The sequence below is a fragment of the Bufo bufo genome, chromosome 7 (genome assembly GCF_905171765.1).
Source record: "Bufo bufo chromosome 7, aBufBuf1.1, whole genome shotgun sequence".
Lineage (NCBI taxonomy): Eukaryota > Metazoa > Chordata > Amphibia > Anura > Bufonidae > Bufo > Bufo bufo.
Window position 1 is genome coordinate 225,184,228 of NC_053395.1, and position 25,239 is coordinate 225,209,466.

Consider the following 25,239-nt stretch of genomic DNA (forward strand, 5'->3'; position numbering starts at 1 on the left):
GAGACACTGACATTTTGTGGCGGTATACCCAGCACTGGGGTCAGTTTTTGTTTCGATACATTGTTTCAGATGAGGAAATCACCATTGCTGCTTCTACTTTCATGAAATCATAATCACTGGAGCAGGAACTTTTTACATTTTGCATAAATTTCACCCGAAGGCTAAACATCCGTAACTTTTTGCGAGTAGTGTATAAAAGTGGAAGTCCACTAGTTCGGCATGTGGTAGTCTACCTTTTTCTGTATACAGCTCCAACGCAGAGCTAGGTGTCTCCGCACAGCAAACAGACCCTGCGTAGTTTGATCTTGTGTCCTCCCATTATATCTCTCCCCTACTGCATAACCAGTGAATGTAGAAGTGCAGGAGAGATGAAAAAAGAAGGGAGTTGGCTGCCGGATTTGACTACACAGGGCCTGTTTGTAGTCTGTTACCATGGAGACAGTGAGATCTGCATAGGTTTTAAAGCACTTTCTATACCGTTCCACATTTTGTAGCACATGTTGCGGACTGGACGCTTGGTGTATCAGTCGTAACTCACGCTTTTGAAGCCTTGCGCCATCTCTTTAGCCGCTGCAGCTAACGCGGCTTTCGTCTTCGCATTGATGCCCTCGGGCGCGATGACCACCATTTTGCGCTGTTTGGCGGGCAGCTGGGAGAGGACCTCAGACTTGAGTCGTCTAATCATTAGGGATTCTTCCAGCAGGAGCTTCAGCTCATTCATATTCGAGGACCCGGAGTAATCCCAGCCCCACGGCATCTGGATAGGAGAAGACATTTTACATTCCCCGATCACAGATATCCGCACTTTTACCGGGTCACATGACACTTACCTGTTTAGCGTCACAGTAACGGACTCCAAAGTCGTGGAAACGGGGGAAAGAGTTGGGTCTAACAGCGGCGATCTGGGTGTACAGCTCGGCGGGCCTGGACATGGCCGGAGTGCCCGACAGCAGGATGACTCTCTTCGCATTCTGCCACAAACAAGACAGTGTTGACCCAACCCGCTGGAGAAGGGGTTAATATTAACCCTCGCAGTGTCCTCTTCTGCCAGTCAGGAGTGTTGGGGCAGTAATGGCAGCCATACTGGTCGTCACTCAGCTTTTCCAGACACATATTGTACAAACTAAAGAAGGCAGCAGGCTCCGTATTGTAGGAAAGCTGACAGGCGACAACCCCTTTAACAGTGGCAATGGCGGCCATATTGGTTTCTCACCCAGCTTTACCAGAAACAGATATACATTTCAGTTTAAGTGTCAGAGGTTTTGTGATTTACGCAATTTTGAAACCGTAGACTATGGGGGTCAATTATTAAGACTGACGTTTTAGACGCTGGTCTTAATAAAGCCTTATAGCTGGCGGTGGATCTGCCATAGTTATGAAGAGTTGCCGGCCTCTACATAGCTTTGGCGGTTCCACCGCCGCAAGCCAGCTTCCGAGCCGTCTTACATTTAACCCTTTTTCTAGGCCGGCTCGTCCCCTTCCCCACCCACGCCCCCTTTTTTTTTAGACCTGGCGTGAGCGGGGAGAAGCCTCAATCTGCACCTGAAATGTGCCTAATTTAGCAGGATTTCAGCTTGATAAATGACCCTCTTTGGGTTTCATTTCCTGGCCGGTTTTAAAATCTCTGCTAGCAAACCCTCAGCCACTATTTGCGTTCTCCTGTTTTCTGTGTGAGCGGGCAGATGTAAACAAGAAGGTGCCTATTCACTAGTGGCAAGCAGAGCTCTTGAAAAAGGTTGAGAAATGGAGTATATCAGGAAGTTGCTGAACTCTCCACTCTACAATGATGTGATAAATGGCCCCAGTGACAACCATCTGCTTTTCATGGAAATAAAGGTAATGTGTTAGGCCCCTTGCAGACGCGTGTGTCCGGATCAGGGAAAATTGTGCGAGACAGTTTAGACTGCGATTGCGTTCCGATGTTCAGTTTTTATCGCGCGGTTGCAATGCGTTTTGCACTCGCGTGGTACCCAGACCCGAACCCGGACTTCTTCACTGAAGTTTGGGTTTGGGTTAGGTATTCTGTATATTTTAGTATTTTCCATTATAACATGGTTAGAAGGGAAAATAATAGCATTCTTTAATACAGAATGCATAGTACAATAGGGCTGGAGGGGTTAAAAAATTTTTTAAAATTAACTTACCTGTTCCAATTGATCGCGCAGCCGGCATCAAATCTGCCACATTCACTGTATTCTTTTACCTTGTAACATGGTTACAATGGAAAATAATAGCATTCTGAATACAGAATACTTACTAAAATGTAGACTGAGGGGTTAAAAAATAAACAAAATTAACTTGCCTGTTCCAATTGATCGCGCAGCCGGCATCGTCTTCTTGCTTCTTCTTTCAGGACCTGCAAAAGGACCTTTGGTGACGTAATCGCACTCACCACGTGGTGATCCTTCTATCTTCATTCAGCAGGACCTGCGCTGACGTCACCACGTGGTGAGCGCTATTACGTCACCAAAAGGTCCTTTTGCAGGTCCTGAAAGAAGAAGCAAGACGATGCCGGCTGCGCGATCAATTGGAACAGGCAAGTTAATTTTGTTTGTTTTTTAACCCCTCAGTCTACATTTTAGTAAGTATTCTGTATTCAGAATGCTATTATTTTCCATTATAACCATGTTACAAGGTAAAAGAATACAGTGAATGTGGCAGATTTGATGCCGGCTGCGCGATCAATTGGAACAGGTAAGTTAATTTTGAATTTAATTTTAACCCCTCCAGCCCTATTGTACTATGCATTCTGTATTAAAGAATGCTATTATTTTCCATTGTAACCATGTTATAAGGTAAAAGAATAGAGTGAATAAACTTTAATGGGGTCCGGGGTTGCTTTCATTCCTATCATCTCCTAGCAACCATGCGTGAAAAATCGCTCCGCATCCGCACTTGCTTGCGATTTTTGCCTGCGTTGCGTGAAAAAACACAGAATATAGAACATTCTGCGATTTTCACACAAGTGATGCGTGAAAATCACCGCTAATCTGCACAGCCCCACTGAAGTGAATAAGTCCGGATTCAGTGCGGGTGCAATGTGTTCAGCTCACGTATTGCACCCGCGCGGAATACTTGTCCGTGTGAAAGGAGCCTTATTGGAGAATGACCTATTGTTTAAAGGGGGTTTCAGAGACTTAAATACCGATGACGCATCTTCAGGATAGGTCATCAGTATCTGATCAGTGGGGTCCAACACCTGGAAATTGAAGTGAATCGGGCTGAGCTGCAATACCAAGAACGGCCACAATACAATGTAGGGTGCTGTGCTTGGTGAGCAGGCCGGAGCACTCACATGAGCTGATTGGCAGGGGTCCCGGGTGTGAAACCCCCTCCGATCAGATACACTCATGACCTTTTTCCTGAGGATAGGTCATGAGTTACAAAATATTTGAAAACACTTTTTTATATTTAACATCTTTGCACACGTCAGAGGAGGACACCGAAAGTGACATGGGGCAGGAAGCGGCACAATTAGCAGCATGGGCCGGACGTAACAGATATCAATAGGGATACCCTCTATATTAGTCCGCCACACGTGGTAGTATACAGGGTCGGTGGCAGAAGCTGTGGCTGTCACCCCAGGCTGCTCGCTGCAGCATTACATTGGATTACATTACCCCCTGTCCCCTGATGACTCTGAGGGACAAAACGCGTTGGCACAATTAGTGTATACTTTTTTTTCTAACCAATCAGGACCCCTTCATCATCCCTGTCAGGTGTTGGGACTTCCAGGGCCTTGATAACATGGAACGGATCCGAGCAGGGCTGCCCTCGTCGGGGTGAAGACTTCATATTAGGAGGTAATTTTAGGGTGGACTATCCACAGGATAGGGGATAACTATTAGATCGGTGGGGGTCCTACTGCTGGGACCCCCACCGATCATGAGGACTGGTCCCCGTACCCCCTGCGGGCCCCGTGCTGCTCCCCTGAAATGACCGGAGCAGCTGGATGTTCCATTCATTTGTATGGGAGTTCCGGAGGTAGGTGAGCGCTGTCATCTCAGGGACTCCCATACAAATGGATGGAGCCGCCAAGCAGGTGTGTGACTGGCTGCTCCATTCTTTTCAGGGGGGCTGCAGGGGTATCGTGATCAGTGAGGGTCCCAGCGATCTAATAGGGGATAACGTGCAATACCCCTTTAAGTTTTAACTGATATCCTAAACTACCCTTTTTTGATATCCACACCAGAGATGGCTCAGTAATATTTGGGGGGTACTGTCCACAGATCCCCCCCATTTTTCTGCAGTCTATTTTTGTAAATTGGCGGAAGTTATTTTCAGTTCTCCATGTAAATACCTATATTAAAAATACATAAATTCCTGCAGTTTTCTCACTGGCCAATAAAGCTAATAAATAGGCGCCACTTCTTGGTCTGTACAGATAACTATCATTACATGCAGGATTACAATGACAGATATCACCTATAGATAGATGATATCACAGCTCATCTGCGCCCTCCTGACCTCTGCACAGGTCACAGCCATGCCTAGAAAACTCTCCCATAGAAGTCAATGAAGTCCTTTCCTGACCATTGTGTCTATGGCCCATGGGGGCTGCCATAAAGCGTATCTCTAAATGCTGTTAAGAACAGCTCAGGCAAAATGGCCGCCCCATAATCATGTTCTGGAAATAGAATGAAATTTAATTCAAATTGAATGAATGAAAATAAGAACAGATTAGGAAAAAATAAAAATAAAATAAAAAAGGATGTGTGCCGCCACTAACTGGTATTAACTTGCAGGGAAAAAAAATTCAGGAACACATGCTTTTTAAGGGGTTGTCACAGCTCCGCCCCTTTCAGCAGAATACACTGTAAGACCCCATGCACACGACCGTGTTCATTTTGTAGTCCGCAAAATACGGATGCGGTCTGTGTGCTTTCCGCATTTTTGATGGGTCTGTATTTTGCGGACATGTTCTATCGTTTTGTGGAATGGACATATGGATGCGGAAATCACGCAGATGATCCGCATTCCACAAAAAGATAGAACATGTCCTATACTTGGTTTGAAGTAAGTGGGTCCCTAAAAAAAAATGCAGATGCAACACAGACCGCATCTGCATTTAGCAGATACGCAATTTGCCGACTTCGATACGGATACGGTCATGTGCGTGGGGCCCAACACAAATCCTCCGCCATTTTTTTCTGAGCAGCTTTACCTGGAAACCATATGTATTTACTATATACATCCAGTACAGCAGAGCTATATGCTCGGGTCATGGTGGCGAGTACCTTTAACAAGGGCATGGCGGACTTACATCTGGCCGTCTTCACGTTCTTCAGAAAATGAGATTCATCCTTGAAAGAAAAAAAGAAAAATTCAGGACTAGTGACCAAGCCAAAAATCCCCATCAGAAGGGTCGGCCGTGACGAGCACTCACTATAATAATGACTTTGAAGCTGGAGGTGATGCTCTTGTCCATCTTCCCGAGGAGGTCGAAGCTGATGATGTTGACGAGGCCGGCGGAATGGCTGTCACGACCTGTGACTATGACATTGATGCTATCTGACCTGACGGACGGCAGCCATCTGTTGAAAGCCTATGGAGGGGGTGAAGTTTGAGCACGGGGACAAGGTCTCAGACCTGCACATGTGGAATTAGATAATGCCCTGATGATTCCCGCGTCATCAGTGATTATATACAGAGTCCGGCCAATCACAGGCTGCAGATTGACACCCGAGGCCATGCTGAGAGTTCTGGCTGGGAGAAGGGGCACAAATCTGCCACATTCACAGACGGGACACAGAGATCATCTTCACAACATGTAATACTGAACAGTCCTTACCTCAGCCCAGGTAAACCGGACCGACGAAGGCGCCACCACCAGCAGCGGCCACTCCTTTCTGTAATAAGCAGCGATGCAGATGGCCTGGATGGTCTTCCCCAGGCCCATGTCGTCAGCAAGGAGCAGGCGGCCCTCCCGAGAGATGGCAAAGCTGGAAATGAGAAGGATTAGGAAACCATTAGATCTACTCAAACCATGAACTTGGGGAAAATGTAAGCAGGTTGTCAGAGAATTAAAGGGGTTGTCAGAGTTGCAATTTCTTTTAGGGGCAACTGCAAGGATATAGTCAGAATACCACCTTCCAGAAGCTCCCCTGATCCAGCCTTTCTGCCAGGGTGCAGTGGTGACATCCCGTCTATACTGCTGCAGCCAATCGCTGACCTCAGCCGGGCACGGCTCCCGGCCTAGATATTTATATATATCCAGGGCAGTGAGAGTGCAGCTGGTGGCGCCCTCCATGGAGCTCCTAACTGCTCAACTTCATGCCAGACAAGTCTTCTGGGATCAGTGAGGCTATTACGGTTGCAGACTTGTCTTCTCCAGACCTGATCGGTGACTGCAAAGATCGGCAGAGGAAGTGATGGCTGCAATAAAGTGGCTGCTGATTGGTTGCCTCACTGTGCTGCCAGTACCAGCGTGGCAGCAGAGAGGGCACAGGGTCCGCCTGCTGCTGGACTGTGTAGCACAAGGGTATCTGGATCTCAGAAAGGAGGCGGACTCCACTAAACAACCAAGTTGCACACTTACTGGCACTTACCTCACCCCCTCCCTCTGGAAGAGCATCAGGCTGCTGACTAGCTTGGAATCCACTGCAGACAGGTCTACGTCTGGGACCTCCGGGCGACTTACAGAGGTCTTCTCAAACTGAGAGGCAAATGCTTGTACCACGGGTCTGGGGAGCGGCTCCACCTCCACCTGCTGGATCCTTAGTGAGGCCTCCACTGCAAGAAATCATAGGAGAAGGTTCATCTCCGCCGCCGCACCCAGAACAGACAATACTGTAATCTAAAGGGGCTGTTCACCTACATATATATGAAGCAACATCTCATTACGGAGTCTAACATGGGGTCTGGCATACCACGGCCGCTGCCAAAATACTTTCCCCCTCTCAGGTGCCAGACCGGAGATGAGCAGCGAAGTCGTGTCTGACAGACTGGCGACCATGTGCAAAACACAGCCTGACAACCGCAGTGGGGTTGTCAAGCAGTTCACATCTAGAAAACAATCTGGTCTTAATCCCAAGGGTTAAAGGGCACCAAGATGACCAATGCAGAGAAGGAGCAGGAGGCTTGTCAAGACTAAACTGCACCATTAACTACAGACCTGATTTCATTCTGGATAGATTAATCTTATAATATATTTTTATAGGTTTTGCAGTTTTTCAGATAAGGAGCACCAAATCTGGTGTTCTTCACACAGCCCCACTAGAGAGCGCACTATGTGTACAGGTTTATACAGCCGCCACTAGAGGGAGCTCACTACATACAGATTATACAGCCGCCACTAGAGGGAGCTCACTACATACAGATTATACAGCCGCCACTAGAGGGAGCTCACTACATACAGATTATACAGTCGCCACTAGAGGGAGCTCGCTACATACAGATCATACAGCCGCCACTAGAGGGAGCTCGCTACATACAGATCATACAGCCGCCACTAGAGGGAGCTCGCCACATACAGATCATACAGCCGCCACTAGAGGGAGCTCACTACATACAGATCATACAGCCGCCACTAGAGGGAGCTCACTACATACAGATCATATAGCCGCCACTAGAGGGAGCTCACTACATACAGATCATACAGCCGCCACTAGAGGGAGCTCACTACATACAGATTATAAAGCTGCCACTAGAGGGAGCTCACTACATACAGATTATACAGTCGCCACTAGAGGGAGCTCACTATGTGTACAGGTTTATACAGCCGCCACTAGAGGGAGCTCACTACATACAGATCATACAGCCGCCACTAGAGGGAGCTCACTACATACAGATCATACAGCCGCCACTAGAGGGAGCTCACTACATACAGATCATACAGCCGCCACTAGAGGGAGCTCACTACATACAGATCATACAGCCGCCACTAGAGGGAGCTCACTACATACAGATTATGCAGTCACCACTAGAGGGAGCTCACTACATACAGATCATACAGCCGCCACTAGAGAGCGCACTGTGTGTACAGGTTTATACAGCGACCACTAGAGGGAGCTCACTACATACAGATTATACAGCCGCCACTAGAGGGAGCTCACTACATACAGATCATACAACCACCACTAGAGGGAGCTCACTACATACAGATCATACAGCCGCCACTAGAGGGAGCTCACTACATAAAGATTATACAGCCGCCACTAGAGGGAGCTCGCTACATACAGATCATACAGCCGCCACTAGAGGGAGCTCACTACATACATATTATACAGCGACCACTAGAGGGAGCTCGCTACATACAGATCATACAGCCGCCACTAGAGGGAGCTCACTACATACAGATCATACAGCCGCCACTAGAGGGAGCTCGCTACATACAGATCATACAGCCGCCACTAGAGGGAGCTCGCTACATACAGATCATACAGCCGCCACTAGAGGGAGCTCACTACATACAGATCATACAGCCGCCACTAGAGGGAGCTCGCTACATACAGATTATACAGCCGCCACTAGAGGGAGCTCACTACATACAGATTATACAGCCGCCACTAGAGGGAGCTCACTACATACAGATTATACAGCCGCCACTAGAGGGAGCTCACTACATACAGATTATACAGCCACCACTAGAGGGAGCTCACAACATACAGATTATACAGCCGCCACTAGAGGGAGCTCACAACATACAGATTATACAGCCGCCACTAGAGGGAGCTCACTACATACAGATTATACAGCCACCACTAGAGGGAGCTCATTACATACAGATTATACAGCCACCACTAGAGGGAGCTCATTACATACAGATTATACAGTCACCACTGGGGGAGCTCATTACATACAGATTATACAGTCACCACTGGGGGGAGCTCATTACATACAGATTATACAACACTAGTCACTTCCTCATAACATCACATGGAGGCGCTAAAGGATAAAAAAAATGGATTACAGTGTGTTACTACTACATTTGGCTGATATCCCGACTCATATTTAAAGGGTCTTTAATGGGTGGGACACTGATTTACAGCATAGCTACCTATAGGTGGCACTAGAGAGACAGTTTTCTTTCTCTTGGGGTTCAACTAATGTGCATACCATCTCCCAGGATGCACTGCCTGTAAGTCTCTCTGGACATCTGGCTCCGATCTGTGGTGTTTTATTACCAGCTGAGGTCAACTCCACCGCGCCAAGTCCCCTCTACTACTTCTAACATCAGGCATTCAATGTACTTTTATATTAAAGCTTTTTATCATTTTCAAGAGCTCTGCTTGCTTACATTAACTGATACAATCTGCTATCCTGCCTAGACAAGTGTCAGTCTTCACTGCAGTTCTAGCATTCTATTTTTGGACAAACCTGAAGTCCTATCCGGATAAATCTAGGCAGCTAAGCACAATCCTCCTTCATTCCTGGATTTTCCCTGTTATTCTATTCTCATGAACCCGGAGGGTCAGGATGAGCGGTACTACAGCTCCTGCCAGGCGCATCTGGAATGGCTGTTATAACACAACGGAGCTATAATCACTCCCATCGTTGGCTAACCCCGGAGAAATATGCGGTGAAACATCCTTCTCATTGGCCGCTCGGGTTTTTGCATCAAGCACAGCAAGTGCTGAGCAATGGCCGCCTTCTCCCCGCTTATCGCAGCGCCGCTTGTTCCTTTTACAACCTGAAGGCTGAAGCGCGTCAGTCACAAAAATCCTAAAACAGCAGCGCGAAACGTCCAGCTCCAGAAACAATAACTCAATCCCTCAGCAGAGAGAACGTCCGTCTCTGCAGCCAAATTCAGACTGCTAGTCGGGTACTTAAAGGGATATTACACCTGAAGTCAACCAACATGACCACCTTCTCACCCAGCGGCCTCAGCACCCTAAATGGTTACTGCAGGTGATGGGGCTCTTCTGCTCTCTGGTATCAGCTTGAGGATGACTATAATTGCAATCTATCATTCCCTGGTACCGGCCATGTCAATCTCGGGTGATGCTCTCTATAGGACAGCACAAGGCAATCTATTGCTCCCCGGTATCAGCCACTGCAGGCTAGCGCTGTTCAATGGGAACACCCTGCCCCCCATTAACACTACTCTATTGCCAGGATCCTACGTATATATATGGCCGACACCCGCCGCCCCTTTTATAACGCTCCCGCACTATTATAAGCTACTGACACTGGGTGTGACGCTCCTCCACAGGATGACTCTGTTGTCACTGCCCTTTCAGATCAGCATGGACGTCCGCGGCAGCGCCCCCCCCCCCCCCCTCACCATTATAACCGTTCTCCATCTTCTATCACATTGTGATTGTGCTGTAAGCCGCTAATTAGCTAATTGGACACCGTCACACTGTGGCCCTGGAGGGGCATGCTCCCCATATCCAGACCTGACAGGACCTCGGGCTCCTTGAGGACGTTCTTCATTACATTACTTGGCAACTGGGACAAGAGCTGCGACATCTGCCCGCCATGTTTTACGAGGGTCGCAGCTTCTAGCTATTTAAAGGGGTACTGCCGCCATGACAGACAGATTGGTATTGCATCGGGTCTATGTACTATTCATTTTTGCTATATACACTGATCAGCCGTAACAGTAGCTCACTGGCCGAATACTGTGCAGCTCCTTCTCTGACCCGCGAGGCGTGGACTCCACAAGACCTCGCAGGTATCCGGTGGGATCGCATCCTGTAACTCGCTCAGTGCGTCCTCCATGGATCCCACGAATGATCGTTTGGAGATCTGAGAATCTGGAGACATCATCACCTTCATCTCTTTGTCATGTTCCTCATTCCTGGACAGTTTTTGCAGTTTGGCAGGGGTATTATCCCGCTGAAAGTGGGCGCTGCCATTAGGGGGCGCCGCTACCATGAAGGAGGGGTGATTGTCTGTACAGTGGTCAGGTAGGTGGTACATGTCACATCCACATGATGCCAGGACCCAAGGTTTCCAGCAGAACATGGCCTCCATTTTCTCCCCTTAGTGCACCTGGTGCCATCTCTTCCTCAGGTAAGTGATGTATGACGTAACATGATAGATCAGACCAGACCGCCTTCATCCCATAGTGCACCTGGTGCCATCTCTTCTCCAGGTAAGTGATGTATGACGTAACATGATAGATCAGACCAGACCGCCTTCATCCCATAGTGGACCTGGTGCCATCTCTTCTCCAGGTAAGTGATGTATGACGTAACATGATAGATCAGACCAGACCGCCTTCATCCCATAGTGCACCTGGTGCCATCTCTTCTCCAGGTAAGTGATGTATGACGTAACATGATAGATCAGACCAGACCACCTTCATCCCATAGTGCACCTGGTGCCATCTCTTCTCCAGGTAAGTGATGTATGACGTAACATGATAGATCAGACCAGACCACCTTCATCCCATAGTGCACCTGGTGCCATCTCTTCCTCAGGTAAGTGATGTATGACGTAACATGATAGATCAGACCAGACCGCCTTCATCCCATAGTGTACCTGGTGCCATCTCTTCTCCAGGTAAGTGATGTATGACGTAACATGATAGATCAGACCAGACCGCCTTCATCCCATAGTGCACCTGGTGCCATCTCTTCTCCAGGTAAGTGATGTATGACGTAACATGATAGATCAGACCAGACCGCCTTCATCCCATAGTGCACCTGGTGCCATCTCTTCTCCAGGTAAGTGATGTATGACGTAACATGATAGATCAGACCAGACCACCTTCATCCCATAGTGCACCTGGTGCCATCTCTTCCTCAGGTAAGTGATGTATGACGTAACATGATAGATCAGACCAGACCGCCTTCATCCCATAGTGTACCTGGTGCCATCTCTTCTCCAGGTAAGTGATGTATGACGTAACATGATAGATCAGACCAGACCGCCTTCATCCCATAGTGCACCTGGTGCCATCTCTTCTCCAGGTAAGTGATGTATGACGTAACATGATAGATCAGACCAGACCGCCTTCATCCCATAGTGCACCTGGTGCCATCTCTTCTCCAGGTAAGTGATGTATGACGTAACATGATAGATCAGACCAGACCGCCTTCATCCCATAGTGCACCTGGTGCCATCTCTTCTCCAGGTAAGTGATGTATGACGTAACATGATAGATCAGACCAGACCGCCTTCATCCCATAGTGCACCTGGTGCCATCTCTTCCTCAGGTAAGTGATGTATGACGTAACATGATAGATCAGACCAGGCCGCCTTCATCCCATAGTGCACCAGATTTCTAGCAGATCATTACCTGTGCTGCTTTGTCTTCTTCCCATAGTGCACCTGGTGCCATCTCTTCCTCCGGTAAATGACGCACACGCACCAGGCTGTCCACATGACGTAACATGATTCATCAGACCAGGGCGCCTTGTTCCATTGCTCCAGCGCCCATTGTAGGTGCCTTTGGAGTGGACAAGAGTCAGCATGGGCACTATGACTGGTCGGTGGGTATGCAGCAGCTATGTATCTAGACACCTTCCTACCATCACCAGCAGTGAGGTCAGCAATCTGCTCTACAGCAGCCCTACTAACGGGCAGATGGGTAACCTGCACCTTGGGCTGTCAGGACCCGCTCTCATACGGTCTCCTCTCGGACTTATTTTGGTAGGTACTAACGACTACATACCATGACCCCCCCACAAGGCCGCCCTGGAGATGCTCTGACCCAGTCATCTAGCCCTCACAATTTGCCTCTTGTCTCTCAGATCCTTACATTTGCCTTGTTCACATGGTGCATAATACAGCGTTTCCTGCCCTCTGAAAGGCACCGCTGTCGCCCCATTCTCAATGTTATCTACTTCACCATTAATGCTATGGCTGATCAGTGTAGATACGTCTGAGCTTCAGATTCCCTGCCCTCAGTGTGCTGGGTATGATTTACTGTGACTCTGAAGACGACCACCACGAAAACCCATAGGCCACATTCATTTCATCCCTGGTAAAGAGTCGGCCATGTCTCAGTCCTTACAGTGAGCACAGCGATTCCCCACCTGCTTCTTATAAACCTGAGATTAGACCGGTCTATGGCTGTAAGGCGCCTAGCTTCAGCAGGAGCTCTCCCCCGCTGCACAGCAAGCACTGCTCATGAAGCCCCGTACATGCAGAAATAGAAGGGATCAGGAGGAAGCGGACCTTCTGCATGAAGACTGACCAGCACTGTACCTCCGGTTACTTAAAGGGGTATTCCCATCTTAGACAATGGGGGCGGATATGCCATTGTCTGATCGGTGCAGGTCCCGCACCTACAAGCAGAACGGAGCGGAGAAAGTTGGAGGGCGCACTGCGCATGCGCAGCCGTCCTCTATTCATTTCTATGGAGCCGACAAAAATAGACAAGCACTGGCTCGGCTATTTCCTTCGGCCCCATAGAAATGTACAGGAGCAGTGGCCCCGCATGCGCGGTGCGCTCCTATTCGCTTCGGTGGGGGAGGCGGGGAGCTGTGCCTGGTGGTGGATGGACCCCGGGAAACTCTCCCCGGCTCTGTTCTCCTCGTAGGTGTGGGTCCCAGATTCATCAGACCAGACCCCTATCCCAACCGCGCCAGGGCCCTGAGGTCTAACATGGCCGGCAATGGGAAGCGTCAGACGCCTTTCAATCCACAATTCCTACAGAAAGGCACCAGATGATGATATAAACAGAAGTCGTCTCATAAGCAGGAATTGTGCCTTTTACCAGGGATCACAGACAAAAGATCTGCAGAAGAGGCACCTCTGAGGTCCCCCCGAGCAGAAGTCATCTCCGGGTGGAGCAGCGTGCAAAGAAAACAGATGGTTAATAATTAGAGCGAGCGCTTACTCAGTTGCTGGTAGTCCTCCAGTAGAAAGCTCCATTTTCTGGTTTTCGTGTCTGTAATGAAATAAGAATTTTAGAGAAAAATAGGACAAAATCCAAAATATCAAACCCATAAAAATGAGCATCGACACAAGCTGGTGGCAGAGGAGCCATCACGTCCTAAAATTATCTAACAGACTGCTCCGCTCCTGAGGAAATGAAGCTTAAGAGGGTTGTCCAGAACGTGGACGGCTTATCCTCGGGATGACCCCCTCCCTCCACCCGCTGACCAGCAGTAGAGCAGGAACTACAGCACCACTCACAGAGCTGGTACCATTCACTTCAATGGAAGCTGCTGCAGTTATCGGACTCGACCACTACACAAACAGCCGATCGGTGGGGTGCGGAGTGTCACGCCCCCACTCATCCGATATTGATGGCCTATCCTGAGGATAGACTATCAGCATCAAAATCCTGGACAACCCCTTAAAGGCAACGTCTACCTTTGCAGTTATTTTTTTTTAATGAACTGTTGTTAGAGTGACACTTTAGAAAACGTTTTGACAACTCATAGCAACAAAAGGTTTTAAATCGGTGAGTGTCCAAGTGATGAGACCCCCGGCAATTGCTAAAAATAAGGTATTGGGAGTGCTGCTCTTCCTTGCTGCAGAATATTGAGGCCATATTTATCTCCTTCCCCCTCTGGCAGCTGACAATATCGTCCCTTCTTACTTCTTGTGGAGAAGGGATCTGCTCAGCTGTACGGAGCTGTAAGGAGAGTGACTGAGCACGTGCGACCACCACTCGGCTCATTGCTATACACAGTGTACACCAGGTGGCGCCATAGTTTTGCATCTTTATTTATTATTATTTTTTTAATTTATGCCACTTTTGAAAATGTGGGCAACTGTAGGATCTGTTAATTAGGTGCGTGACAGGTTTATAAAAGAGTCACAAAAACAGGCGCGATATTACTCCAGTAACATTTCTAAAGTCTAAAGATGCGCCAAATTTGTCAAAGTGCAACCTACAGATTTGGCGCAAATTATAACAACATGGACTCAAGCAAAAGCAACTTCAAAATCCCCCTTGTAATATAATACGATGGGACCTAATTTGCATAAACCGCTTTCGGGGTATTTTACCGCTATTTGTATAAACTCACTGACCCCTCACTGACATTTCTCTTCCGTTTCGCTGCTCCGTCTTGTCCGCTGCTTTTCTTGACATTTACACGCAGGTTTTTTTTTATTCTTTCTGAAAGATGAAGCATCTGAATTTCCCGCTGTCTGACAGGTCTCCTCTAACCGCGGCACAAAGGCTCCAGACGAGACGCGGCTGAAATGTAAAGTGCGGCCGCTTCACCCCTGGTCTCGGGTCACGTCTCGGCTGTTCGCCGCCGTCTCGGGAGACTCGCCTTCTTTTCTGCATACATGGCATTCCTCCGTCTCATACATTATTCCTCTGACCTGACAAGGCTTTTAAAATGGACAAAACCAGAATTCCCTGAGCTGTTTAAGTCGGTGGAGCTCCGAGCGAACATCTATTGGGGGAGGGGAACTCATAGACCTCAATGGTCTGGAGACAAATGATGAAAGGCACTCGGGGGGTCTGATCCAAAGGGGCGGGGCTTGCCTAAATTACTGCCGGTATGACCTTTTACAGCAGTCATAAAGGGGTTAAAGAGAGAACCAAAAATACTGTTTCTGTCCCCCCCCCCCCCCCCCCCCCCGATCGTGCTACAAACACAGCTGCCGCCATTGCTCCGGGATCGCAGGTCACATGACCATGCTGCTGGGCGCAACTAGACCGGCACCGCCCTGACCGTCCTGTGTTCGGCCGGTAGAAGTAATAAAAAAATCTTAAAAATTATACTGGTGCTCTTAGTTATATCTGTTTCTGGAAAAGATGGGTGCCAGATATGTCCGCCATGACAGCGTAACCACGGTAATCACCCACCTTTCCTGGAGTCCTTGGTCTTCGGCAGCAGGACGTGCAAGGAGATTGGAATAGGTGAGGACGAACCAATATAGCAGTAAGGGCTCATTCAGACGGCTGTAAGTGTTTAGCGGTGCGCAAATTGCAGATCCGCGCCGCATGCGTTTTGTATTTTGCGGAACGCACAGGGCCAACGCTGTATAGAAATGCCCAAGAATAGGCTGTGCTGTATATTATTTGCGGGGTCGCGGAAAGGAACTACGGTGTGCTGTCCGCATCTTTTGCGGCCCCATTCATTCCACAAAATTGCAGAACGGATGCAGACCCAGTTATATGGTCGTGTGAATGAGCCCTAAGGCCGCCATCCAGCTTTCCCAAACATTCTCTTTTCTGTGCAGTGAGGTGGATGACAACCCCCATCGGAGCCGTTATTAATCACACCTACACTTGTCATATTCCTTGAAAGTTGACTCACACAGTGGGTGTTGTCATCCAGCTTTCCCGGACTCCTGATATCCTGGTCTGGAGTCCTAGGCTTATTGCACACGACCGTGTGCGCTCAGTGGCCGTATTGCGGATCCGCAATACACGGGCACCGGTCCGTGTGCATTCCGCATCACAGATGCGGACCCATTCACTTCAATGGGTCCGCAAATCCGGAGATGCGGAATGGAAGCACGGAACGGAACCCTACGGAGGCACTACGGAGTGCTTCTGTGGGGTTTCATGCCGTACTTCCGTTCCGCAAAAAGATAGAACATGTCCTATGTTTTTGCGGAACAGCCGGATCGCGGACCCATTAAAGTGAACGGGTCCGTGATCCGCTGCGGCTTCCCCGCTGTGGGTGTTCGTGCGGGCCCAGCACGGTCACGGGGCGCACATGTTCGCCTTCACATGCCGCAGATTTTTGTTGCAGGACGTCCCACTGTTGTAATCCATGCGTTTTCGGCCCCATTCAAATGACTGAACTGATTTTCAGGCACAGATTTTTTTTGCAGCAAAATCGGCAGCGTGTGAGGGCGACCTAAGAAGGTTGGTGACCGTCCCTGCTGGTGACATAATGTCGACTACATTGGTTCCCACCCACCTGAAACACTGCAGAACTAGTGATTATGCAGGACTCTGGGAAAGTTGGGTAGTAGTCCCTGTGGCCACAAGAACCCAATCACCTCCTTACCGTAGTTGCGGGAGCTCATCTGCTTGAACAGGCCGATGACCTCTAGGTGATACCCGATGTCCACCTCAAAGCGGGAGCGAGACACCAGCAGGCACTTGCCCTTTAAGGTGGCGCTCGGTCTCTGCCAGCTGTTGCACATGGCCAAAAGAGCACCGACGGTGGCGCCCCCACTGGCTGTGGAGATAAGTGCCGGGATATCGATGTCCTCCATTCCTTCCAGGGGTTTTAGGGCGACGTTCTGCAGCCTCTGGACCTCGCTCACTGCAGACAAACAGGACGGCCGTGTAAGACTGTGTTCACACCACGCATATACACCGCAGCAACACAAGTATCACTGACCGAGCCGACAGCTGAAGCCGGGAGACATTGCCGTGCAGCTTTGGATGTGACTGGAGTATATGGTACGGCAAGTACACCTACTTACTCAGACTCGGGTAATCTTCTATCCCGAAATTCCACATTTTAGTTGCAGGATCTAAAAGAAGAACAGAGCGGCCATTATAAACACGACTGGACTGCGGACGCGGGCGTGTGACGGGCGGCAGCGGGGACGCGGGCGTGTGACGGGCGGCAGCGGGGACGCGGGCGTGTGACGGGCGGCAGCGGGGACGCGGGCGTGTGACGGGCGGCAGCGGGGACGCGGGCGTGTGACGGGCGGCAGCGGGGACGCGGGCGTGTGACGGGCGGCAGCGGGGACGCGGGCGTGTGACGGGCGGCAGCGGGGACGCGGGCGTGTGACGGGCGGCAGCGGGGACGCGGGCGTGTGACGGGCGGCAGCGGGGACGCGGGCGTGTGACGGGCGGCAGCGGGGACGCGGGCGTGTGACGGGCGGCAGCGGGGACGCGGGCGTGTGACGGGCGGCAGCGGGGACGCGGGCGTGTGACGGGCGGCAGCGGGGACGCGGGCGTGTGACGGGCGGCAGCGGGGACGCGGGCGTGTGACGGGCGGCAGCGGGGACGCGGGCGTGTGACGGGCGGCAGCGGGGACGCGGGCGTGTGACGGGCGGCAGCGGGGACGCGGGCGTGTGACGGGCGGCAGCGGGGACGCGGGCGTGTGACGGGCGGCAGAGGGGACGCGGTCGTGTGACGGGCGGCAGCGGGGACGCGGGCGTGTGACGGGCGGCAGCGGGGACGCGGGCGTGTGACGGGCGGCAGCGGGGACGCGGGCGTGTGACGGGCGGCAGCGGGGACGCGGGCGTGTGACGGGCGGCAGCGGGGACGCGGGCGTGTGACGGGCGGCAGCGGGGACGCGGGCGTGTGACGGGCGGCAGCGGGGACGCGGGCGTGTGACGGGCGGCAGCGGGGACGCGGGCGTGTGACGGGCGGCAGCGATGGTGGGGGGCGGGGAGGGGTCTACACTTTCTATTAGTCCTTCCAGTGGAGAAGACTACAGCCTGGCTCTAGTCCGAAAGGGCTGACAACAGAGGACAACAGTTTGCATCCGCTGCAAATTAGGTAAAAGTGAAGCTTTCCTGCAATGTCTACTAAATTACCAGACTTTAAAGGGGTTCTCCAGGACTATCATCAATAAGCGATGGGTGGAGTCCAATTCCCGGCACACCCACCAAATAGCTGTTTGAAGGGGCCGTGTCCCTCAGATGAGCGCTGCGGCCCCTTCATACTGTACCAGGCACAGCGCCATTCACTGTATAGTGGCTGTACCTGGTACTGCAGCTCAATCCCAATCACTTGCACATGTGAACGATGGACGTGACGTCATTGACTGAGGAAGAGGCCACAGCCATAACCTCAATACCACAGCCCCTTCCAAAAGCTGATTGGTAGGGGGACCAGGAGCCGGACCCCCGCTGATTAGATATTGATGACCGATTCTGCGGACAGGTAATCAATATTTAACCAATGGAAAACCCCTTTAATAGGACACTACCCACAGACAGGATGCACTGAGGGGCTACATCACTGACGGGGAGTCCGGGCCTCATTAGGTGCAGCGTTGAAGTCAGTGAATAATGCTAATTTTCAAGATCACTGCTTGCTGTCAGTAAATTACAACATTTTTGTTCACAGCCAGTACCCAGTCCACAGAGTGTGCATGTACCCGGGTGTGCCGGAGTATTAGATCTCCTAGACTATCGGATGCCAGAAGATGACCACCCGCCATGTGGCGCACTCACCGTAATTTTTGCTGGGGATCCCTTTGAAGAGGCAGATGAGTTCTGCGTTATATCCGACCTCGACCCGGAACCTCTCGTCGCCATGTTTGACGCATCTCCCTTTAATGGCGGCTGCAGCTTTTTTGACAGGAGCGGCCTCTGAGCTACTAGCGCTGCCCATCATCTCCCTCCCGTTTGTCCGTGGCACTGGCCCCGCGGCCTTCCCACCGGAGGTTGTTGTCCCCAATCCATAAAACTTAGAAGCGGTACTTGGGCTCTTCACCGTCTCCGCCCCAGCTTTCCCGGATCCTGAATGGATATCGTACATCTGGGGGGAAGCACCGTGAGGTTTGGAGGAGCCTTGGGGAAAGTTTTTGGTCCCCTCAGGCTGAAATGTCCAGCCAGCAGTTATACTAGAGACGGCTGCGGTATAATCCACCCGTACTGTAGCGGTGGTCTGCAGTTTATTACCCGCCGTGTACTCCTGGGCGGGGCCGGCTGCGGTATAATCCACCCGTACTGGAGCGGTGGTCTGCGGTTTATAACCCGCCGTGTACTCCTGGGCGGGGCCGGCTGCGGTATAATCCACCCGTACTGGAGCCGTGGTCTGCGGTTTATTACCCGCCGTGTACTCCTGGGCGGGGCCTGCTGCGGTATAATCCACCCGTACTGGAGCGGTGGTCTGTGGTTTATAACCCGCCGTGTACTCCTGGGCGGGGCCGGCTGCGGTATAATCCACCCTTGCTGGAGCGGTGGTCTGCAGTTTATAACCCGTCGTGTACTCCTGGGCGGGGCCGGCTGCGGTATAATCCACCCTTACTGGAGCGGTGGTCTGCGGTTTATTACCCGCCGTGTACTCCTGGGCGGGGCCGGCTGCGGTATAATCCACCCGTACTGGAGCGGTGGTCTGCGGTTTATAACCCGCCGTGTACTCCTGGGCGGGGCCGGCTGCGGTGTAATTCACCCTTGCTGGAGCGGTGGTCTGCGGTTTATTACCCGCCGTGTACTCCTGGGCAGGGCCGGCTGCGGTATAATCCACCCTTGCTGGAGCGGTGGTCTGCGGTTTATTACCCGCCGTGTACTCCTGGGCGGGGCCGGCTGCGGTATAATCCACCCTTGCTGGAGCGGTGGTCTGCAGTTTATAACCCGCCGTGTACTCCTGGGCGGGGCCGGCTGCGGTATAATCCACCCTTGCTGGAGCGGTGGTCTGCGGTTTATAACCCGCCGTGTACTCCTGGGCGGCAGCAGCGGTTTGCATAGTTGGCGGATTCTTGACATTATTAGAAGCGTTTCCAGTTGTACCGTATTTAAAACTATCGACCTTCCCGGCTTCTTTGGCGGTCGGCTGCACATTCTGCAGGTGGTTGCCCCCGGTTGGCTGAGGCTTGGTATTATAGATGGCGGATGCGTTCTGATTAATTCCGTTTTTCTGGATGGCGAGTCTCTCTGCTCTCCGCGCCAAAGCCTTCTGCCGGTTCTCCTCGATCCTCCTCTTCTGCTCCTCGGTCAGACAGGTGGACATTGTCATGGATTTGACCCCCGTCTAAAATCACCTGCCAGAAAACAGAGAACGGTCAGTCACCGCGCACGGAGGGGTTGCTGTCATTAGGCCCTGGGTCTATGGCGGCTTTATGCCCCACCATTGTCACACTTTGTATTCGGAATAGATTAGAGCTTGAAGCTGGATGAGAGTGGGTGGAGCTACCAGCGGCAGCACACTGTGTGGGCGGGGCCATGTGCCTCCACTGGCGGCGTAATATTGTGACAGATCAATATCAGCCACCAATTAAACCGCCGCCGCTATTCATTTAAAGGGCCATGCACTACTAAATACTGAGCCGATGAATAGTATTAGTTGCAGACGGATTTCCACATAATCTATAAAGAAAACTCTGATGGAAATCCCCGCTTGTCCCATCGTTATATATACGGTAGCTGCTTATATGTGGCGCAATGGCGGACAGCTGACGTCACCATCCCGCCCAGCCAATCAGGACACACCAACTAGTAAGACACAAGCCTATGTTACAGCAGGAACAGTAACACACAAGCCCATGTTACAGCAGGCACAGTAAGACACAAGCCCATGTTACTGCAGGAACAGTAAGACACAAGCCCATGTTACAGGGGGAACAGTAAGACACAAGCCCATGTTACAGGGGGAACAGTAAGACACAAGCCCATGTTACAGGGGGAACAGTAAGACACAAGCCCATGTTACAGGGGGAACAGTAAGACACAAGCCCATGATACAGGGGGAACAGTAAGACACAAGCCCATGATACAGGGGGAACAGTAAGACACAAGCCCATGTTACAGGGGGAACAGTAAGACACAAGCCCATGTTACAGGGGGAACAGTAAGACACAAGCCCATGTTACAGGGGGAACAGTAAGACACAAGCCCATGTTACAGGGGGAACAGTAAGACACAAGCCCATGTTACAGGGGGAACAGTAAGACACAAGCCCATGTTACAGGGGGAACAGTAAGACACAAGCCCATGTTACAGGGGGAACAGTAAGACACAAGCCCATGTTACAGCAGGCACAGTAAGACACAAGCCCATGTTACTGCAGGAACAGTAAGACACAAGCCCATGTTACAGGGGGAACAGTAAGACACAAGCCCATGTTACAGGGGGAACAGTAAGACACAAGCCCATGTTACAGGGGGAACAGTAAGACACAAGCCCATGTTACAGGGGGAACAGTAAGACACAAGCCCATGATACAGGGGGAACAGTAAGACACAAGCCCATGTTACAGGGGGAACAGTAAGACACAAGCCCATGTTACAGGGGGAACAGTAAGACACAAGCCCATGTTACAGGGGGAACAGTAAGACACAAGCCCATGTTACAGGGGGAACAGTAAGACACAAGCCCATGTTACAGGGGGAACAGTAAGACACAAGCCCATGTTACAGGGGGAACAGTAAGACACAAGCCCATGTTACAGGGGGAACAGTAAGACACAAGCCCATGTTACAGGGGGAACAGTAAGACACAAGCCCATGTTACAGGGGGAACAGTAAGACACAAGCCTATGTTACAGCAGGAACAGTAAGACACAAGCCTATGTTACAGCAGGCACAGTAAGACACAAGCCCATGTTACTGCAGGAACAGTAAGACACAAGCCCATGTTACAGGGGGAACAGTAAGACACAAGCCCATGTTACAGGGGGAACAGTAAGACACAAGCCCATGTTACAGGGGGAACAGTAAGACACAAGCCCATGTTACAGGGGGAACAGTAAGACACAAGCCTATGTTACAGCAGGAACAGTAAGACACAAGCCTATGTTACAGCAGGCACAGTAAGACACAAGCCCATGTTACTGCAGGAACAGTAAGACACAAGCCCATGTTACAGGGGGAACAGTAAGACACAAGCCCATGTTACAGGGGGAACAGTAAGACACAAGCCCATGTTACAGGGGGAACAGTAAGACACAAGCCCATGTTACAGGGGGAACAGTAAGACACAAGCCCATGATACAGGGGGAACAGTAAGACACAAGCCCATGATACAGGGGGAACAGTAAGACACAAGCCCATGTTACAGGGGGAACAGTAAGACACAAGCCCATGTTACAGGGGGAACAGTAAGACACAAGCCCATGTTACAGGGGGAACAGTAAGACACAAGCCCATGTTACAGGGGGAACAGTAAGACACAAGCCCATGTTACAGGGGGAACAGTAAGACACAAGCCCATGTTACAGGGGGAACAGTAAGACACAAGCCCATGTTACAGGGGGAACAGTAAGACACAAGCCCATGTTACAGCAGGCACAGTAAGACACAAGCCCATGTTACTGCAGGAACAGTAAGACACAAGCCCATGTTACAGGGGGAACAGTAAGACACAAGCCCATGTTACAGGGGGAACAGTAAGACACAAGCCCATGTTACAGGGGGAACAGTAAGACACAAGCCCATGTTACAGGGGGAACAGTAAGACACAAGCCCATGATACAGGGGGAACAGTAAGACACAAGCCCATGTTACAGGGGGAACAGTAAGACACAAGCCCATGTTACAGGGGGAACAGTAAGACACAAGCCCATGTTACAGGGGGAACAGTAAGACACAAGCCCATGTTACAGGGGGAACAGTAAGACACAAGCCCATGTTACAGGGGGAACAGTAAGACACAAGCCCATGTTACAGGGGGAACAGTAAGACACAAGCCCATGTTACAGGGGGAACAGTAAGACACAAGCCCATGTTACAGGGGGAACAGTAAGACACAAGCCCATGTTACAGGGGGAACAGTAAGACACAAGCCTATGTTACAGCAGGAACAGTAAGACACAAGCCTATGTTACAGCAGGCACAGTAAGACACAAGCCCATGTTACTGCAGGAACAGTAAGACACAAGCCCATGTTACTGCAGGCACAGTAAGACACAAGCCCATGTTACTGCAGGCACAGTAAGACACAAGCCCATGTTACTGCAGGAACAGTAAGACACAAGCCCATGTTACTGCAGGAACAGTAAGACACAAGCCCATGTTACTGCAGGAACAGTAAGACACAAGCCCATGTTACTGCAGGAACAGTAAGACACAAGCCCATGTTACTGCAGGAACAGTAAGACACAAGCCCATGTTACTGCAGGAACAGTAAGACACAAGCCCATGTTACTGCAGGAACAGTAAGACACAAGCCCATGTTACTGCAGGAACAGTAAGACACAAGCCCATGTTACTGCAGGAACAGTAAGACACAAGCCCATGTTACTGCAGGAACAGTAAGACACAAGCCCATGTTACTGCAGGAACAGTAAGACACAAGCCCATGTTACTGCAGGAACAGTAAGACACAAGCCCATGTTACTGCAGGAACAGTAAGACACAAGCCCATGTTACTGCAGGAACAGTAAGACACAAGCCCATGTTACTGCAGGAACAGTAAGACACAAGCCCATGTTACTGCAGGAACAGTAAGACACAAGCCCATGTTACTGCAGGAACAGTAAGACACAAGCCCATGTTACTGCAGGAACAGTAAGACACAAGCCCATGTTACAGCAGGAACAGTAAGATACAATCCTATGTTACAGGGGGAACAGTAAGACACAATCCTATGTTACAGGGGGAACAGTAAGACACAATCCTATGTTACAGGGGGAACAGTAAGACACAAGCCCATGTTACTGCAGGAACAGTAAGACACAAGCCTATGTTACAGCAGGAACAGTAAGACACAAGCCCATGTTACTGCAGGAACAGTAAAACACAAGCCCATGTTACTGCAGGAACAGTAAGACACAAGCCCATGTTACTGCAGGAACAGTAAGACACAAGCCCATGTTACTGCAGGAACAGTAAGACACAAGCCCATGTTACTGCAGGAACAGTAAGACACAAGCCCATGTTACTGCAGGAACAGTAAAACACAAGCCCATGTTACTGCAGGAACAGTAAGACACAAGCCCATGTTACTGCAGGAACAGTAAGACACAAGCCTATGTTAGAGCAGGAACAGTAAGACACAAGCCTATGTTACAGCAGGAACAGTAAGACACAAGCCTATGTTACAGGGGGAACAGTAAGACACAAGCCTATGTTACAGGGGGAACAGTAAGACACAAGCCCATGTTACAGCAGGAACAGTAAGACACAAGCCTATGTTACAGCAGGAACAGTAAGACACAAGCCTATGTTACTGCAGGAACAGTAAGACACAAGCCCATGTTACTGCAGGAACAGTAAGACACAAGCCCATGTTACAGGGGGAACAGTAAGACACAAGCCTATGTTACTGCAGGAACAGTAAGACACAAGCCCATGTTACTGCAGGAACAGTAAGACACAAGCCTATGTTACAGCTGGAAAGGATTAGCAGCCATTACTGTATATTCCCCATCACACAGGACAGTCACATCTGTATCCTGCAGTTTAAACATTATCCCCATATACACAGTACTACTACTCCCAGCAGGCGGGCAGGTGACCAGCACTGCACCTCACTGTAACTTACCCGCCATCCCCCATGACATAACATCAACGGCGCTGCGAATCCGTAACCATGACGTCATCGTCCCGCGACCGCAGAAGTCTAGAGGCGCCTGAGTGACGTCACCGAGACACCGGGCGCCATGATAGCTGCTGGCAACTGCTGCAAGTACCAGAGGAGAAGAGGGCAAGTCTATGTGATGGGTGTCCGTGGGAGAGCGTCATTATACGGGGCGCATGGAGATGGCTGAGCAGCGCGGTATCACAGCCAGATACCTGGGCTCAGCAGACGTCCATGGTGGTCGGAGATACAGCCTCTCAACTGCACAGTATC

At 50.6% G+C, this 25,239-nt stretch overlaps 1 protein-coding gene across 1 annotated transcript in view; it reads right to left on the reverse strand.

The window, feature by feature from the left end:
* SMARCAL1 (SWI/SNF related, matrix associated, actin dependent regulator of chromatin, subfamily a like 1) overlaps positions 1–25,019 on the reverse strand; it is a 36,407-nt gene extending 11,388 nt beyond the window's left edge. Inside the window, exons 1-12 of the mRNA XM_040439428.1 lie at positions 24,931–25,019; positions 19,976–20,492; positions 18,961–19,360; positions 17,251–17,301; positions 16,827–17,087; positions 13,736–13,786; positions 6,549–6,732; positions 5,792–5,942; positions 5,387–5,545; positions 5,238–5,303; positions 831–971; positions 539–757 (exon numbers count right to left, since the gene is read on the reverse strand). Of these exons, the coding sequence (XP_040295362.1) occupies positions 539–757; positions 831–971; positions 5,238–5,303; positions 5,387–5,545; positions 5,792–5,942; positions 6,549–6,732; positions 13,736–13,786; positions 16,827–17,087; positions 17,251–17,301; positions 18,961–19,360; positions 19,976–20,467 (2,175 nt within the window). The 5' untranslated portion in view covers positions 20,468–20,492; positions 24,931–25,019. The remainder of the gene's footprint in view (positions 1–538; positions 758–830; positions 972–5,237; positions 5,304–5,386; positions 5,546–5,791; positions 5,943–6,548; positions 6,733–13,735; positions 13,787–16,826; positions 17,088–17,250; positions 17,302–18,960; positions 19,361–19,975; positions 20,493–24,930) is intronic.
* Positions 25,020–25,239: the final 220 nt, after the last annotated feature.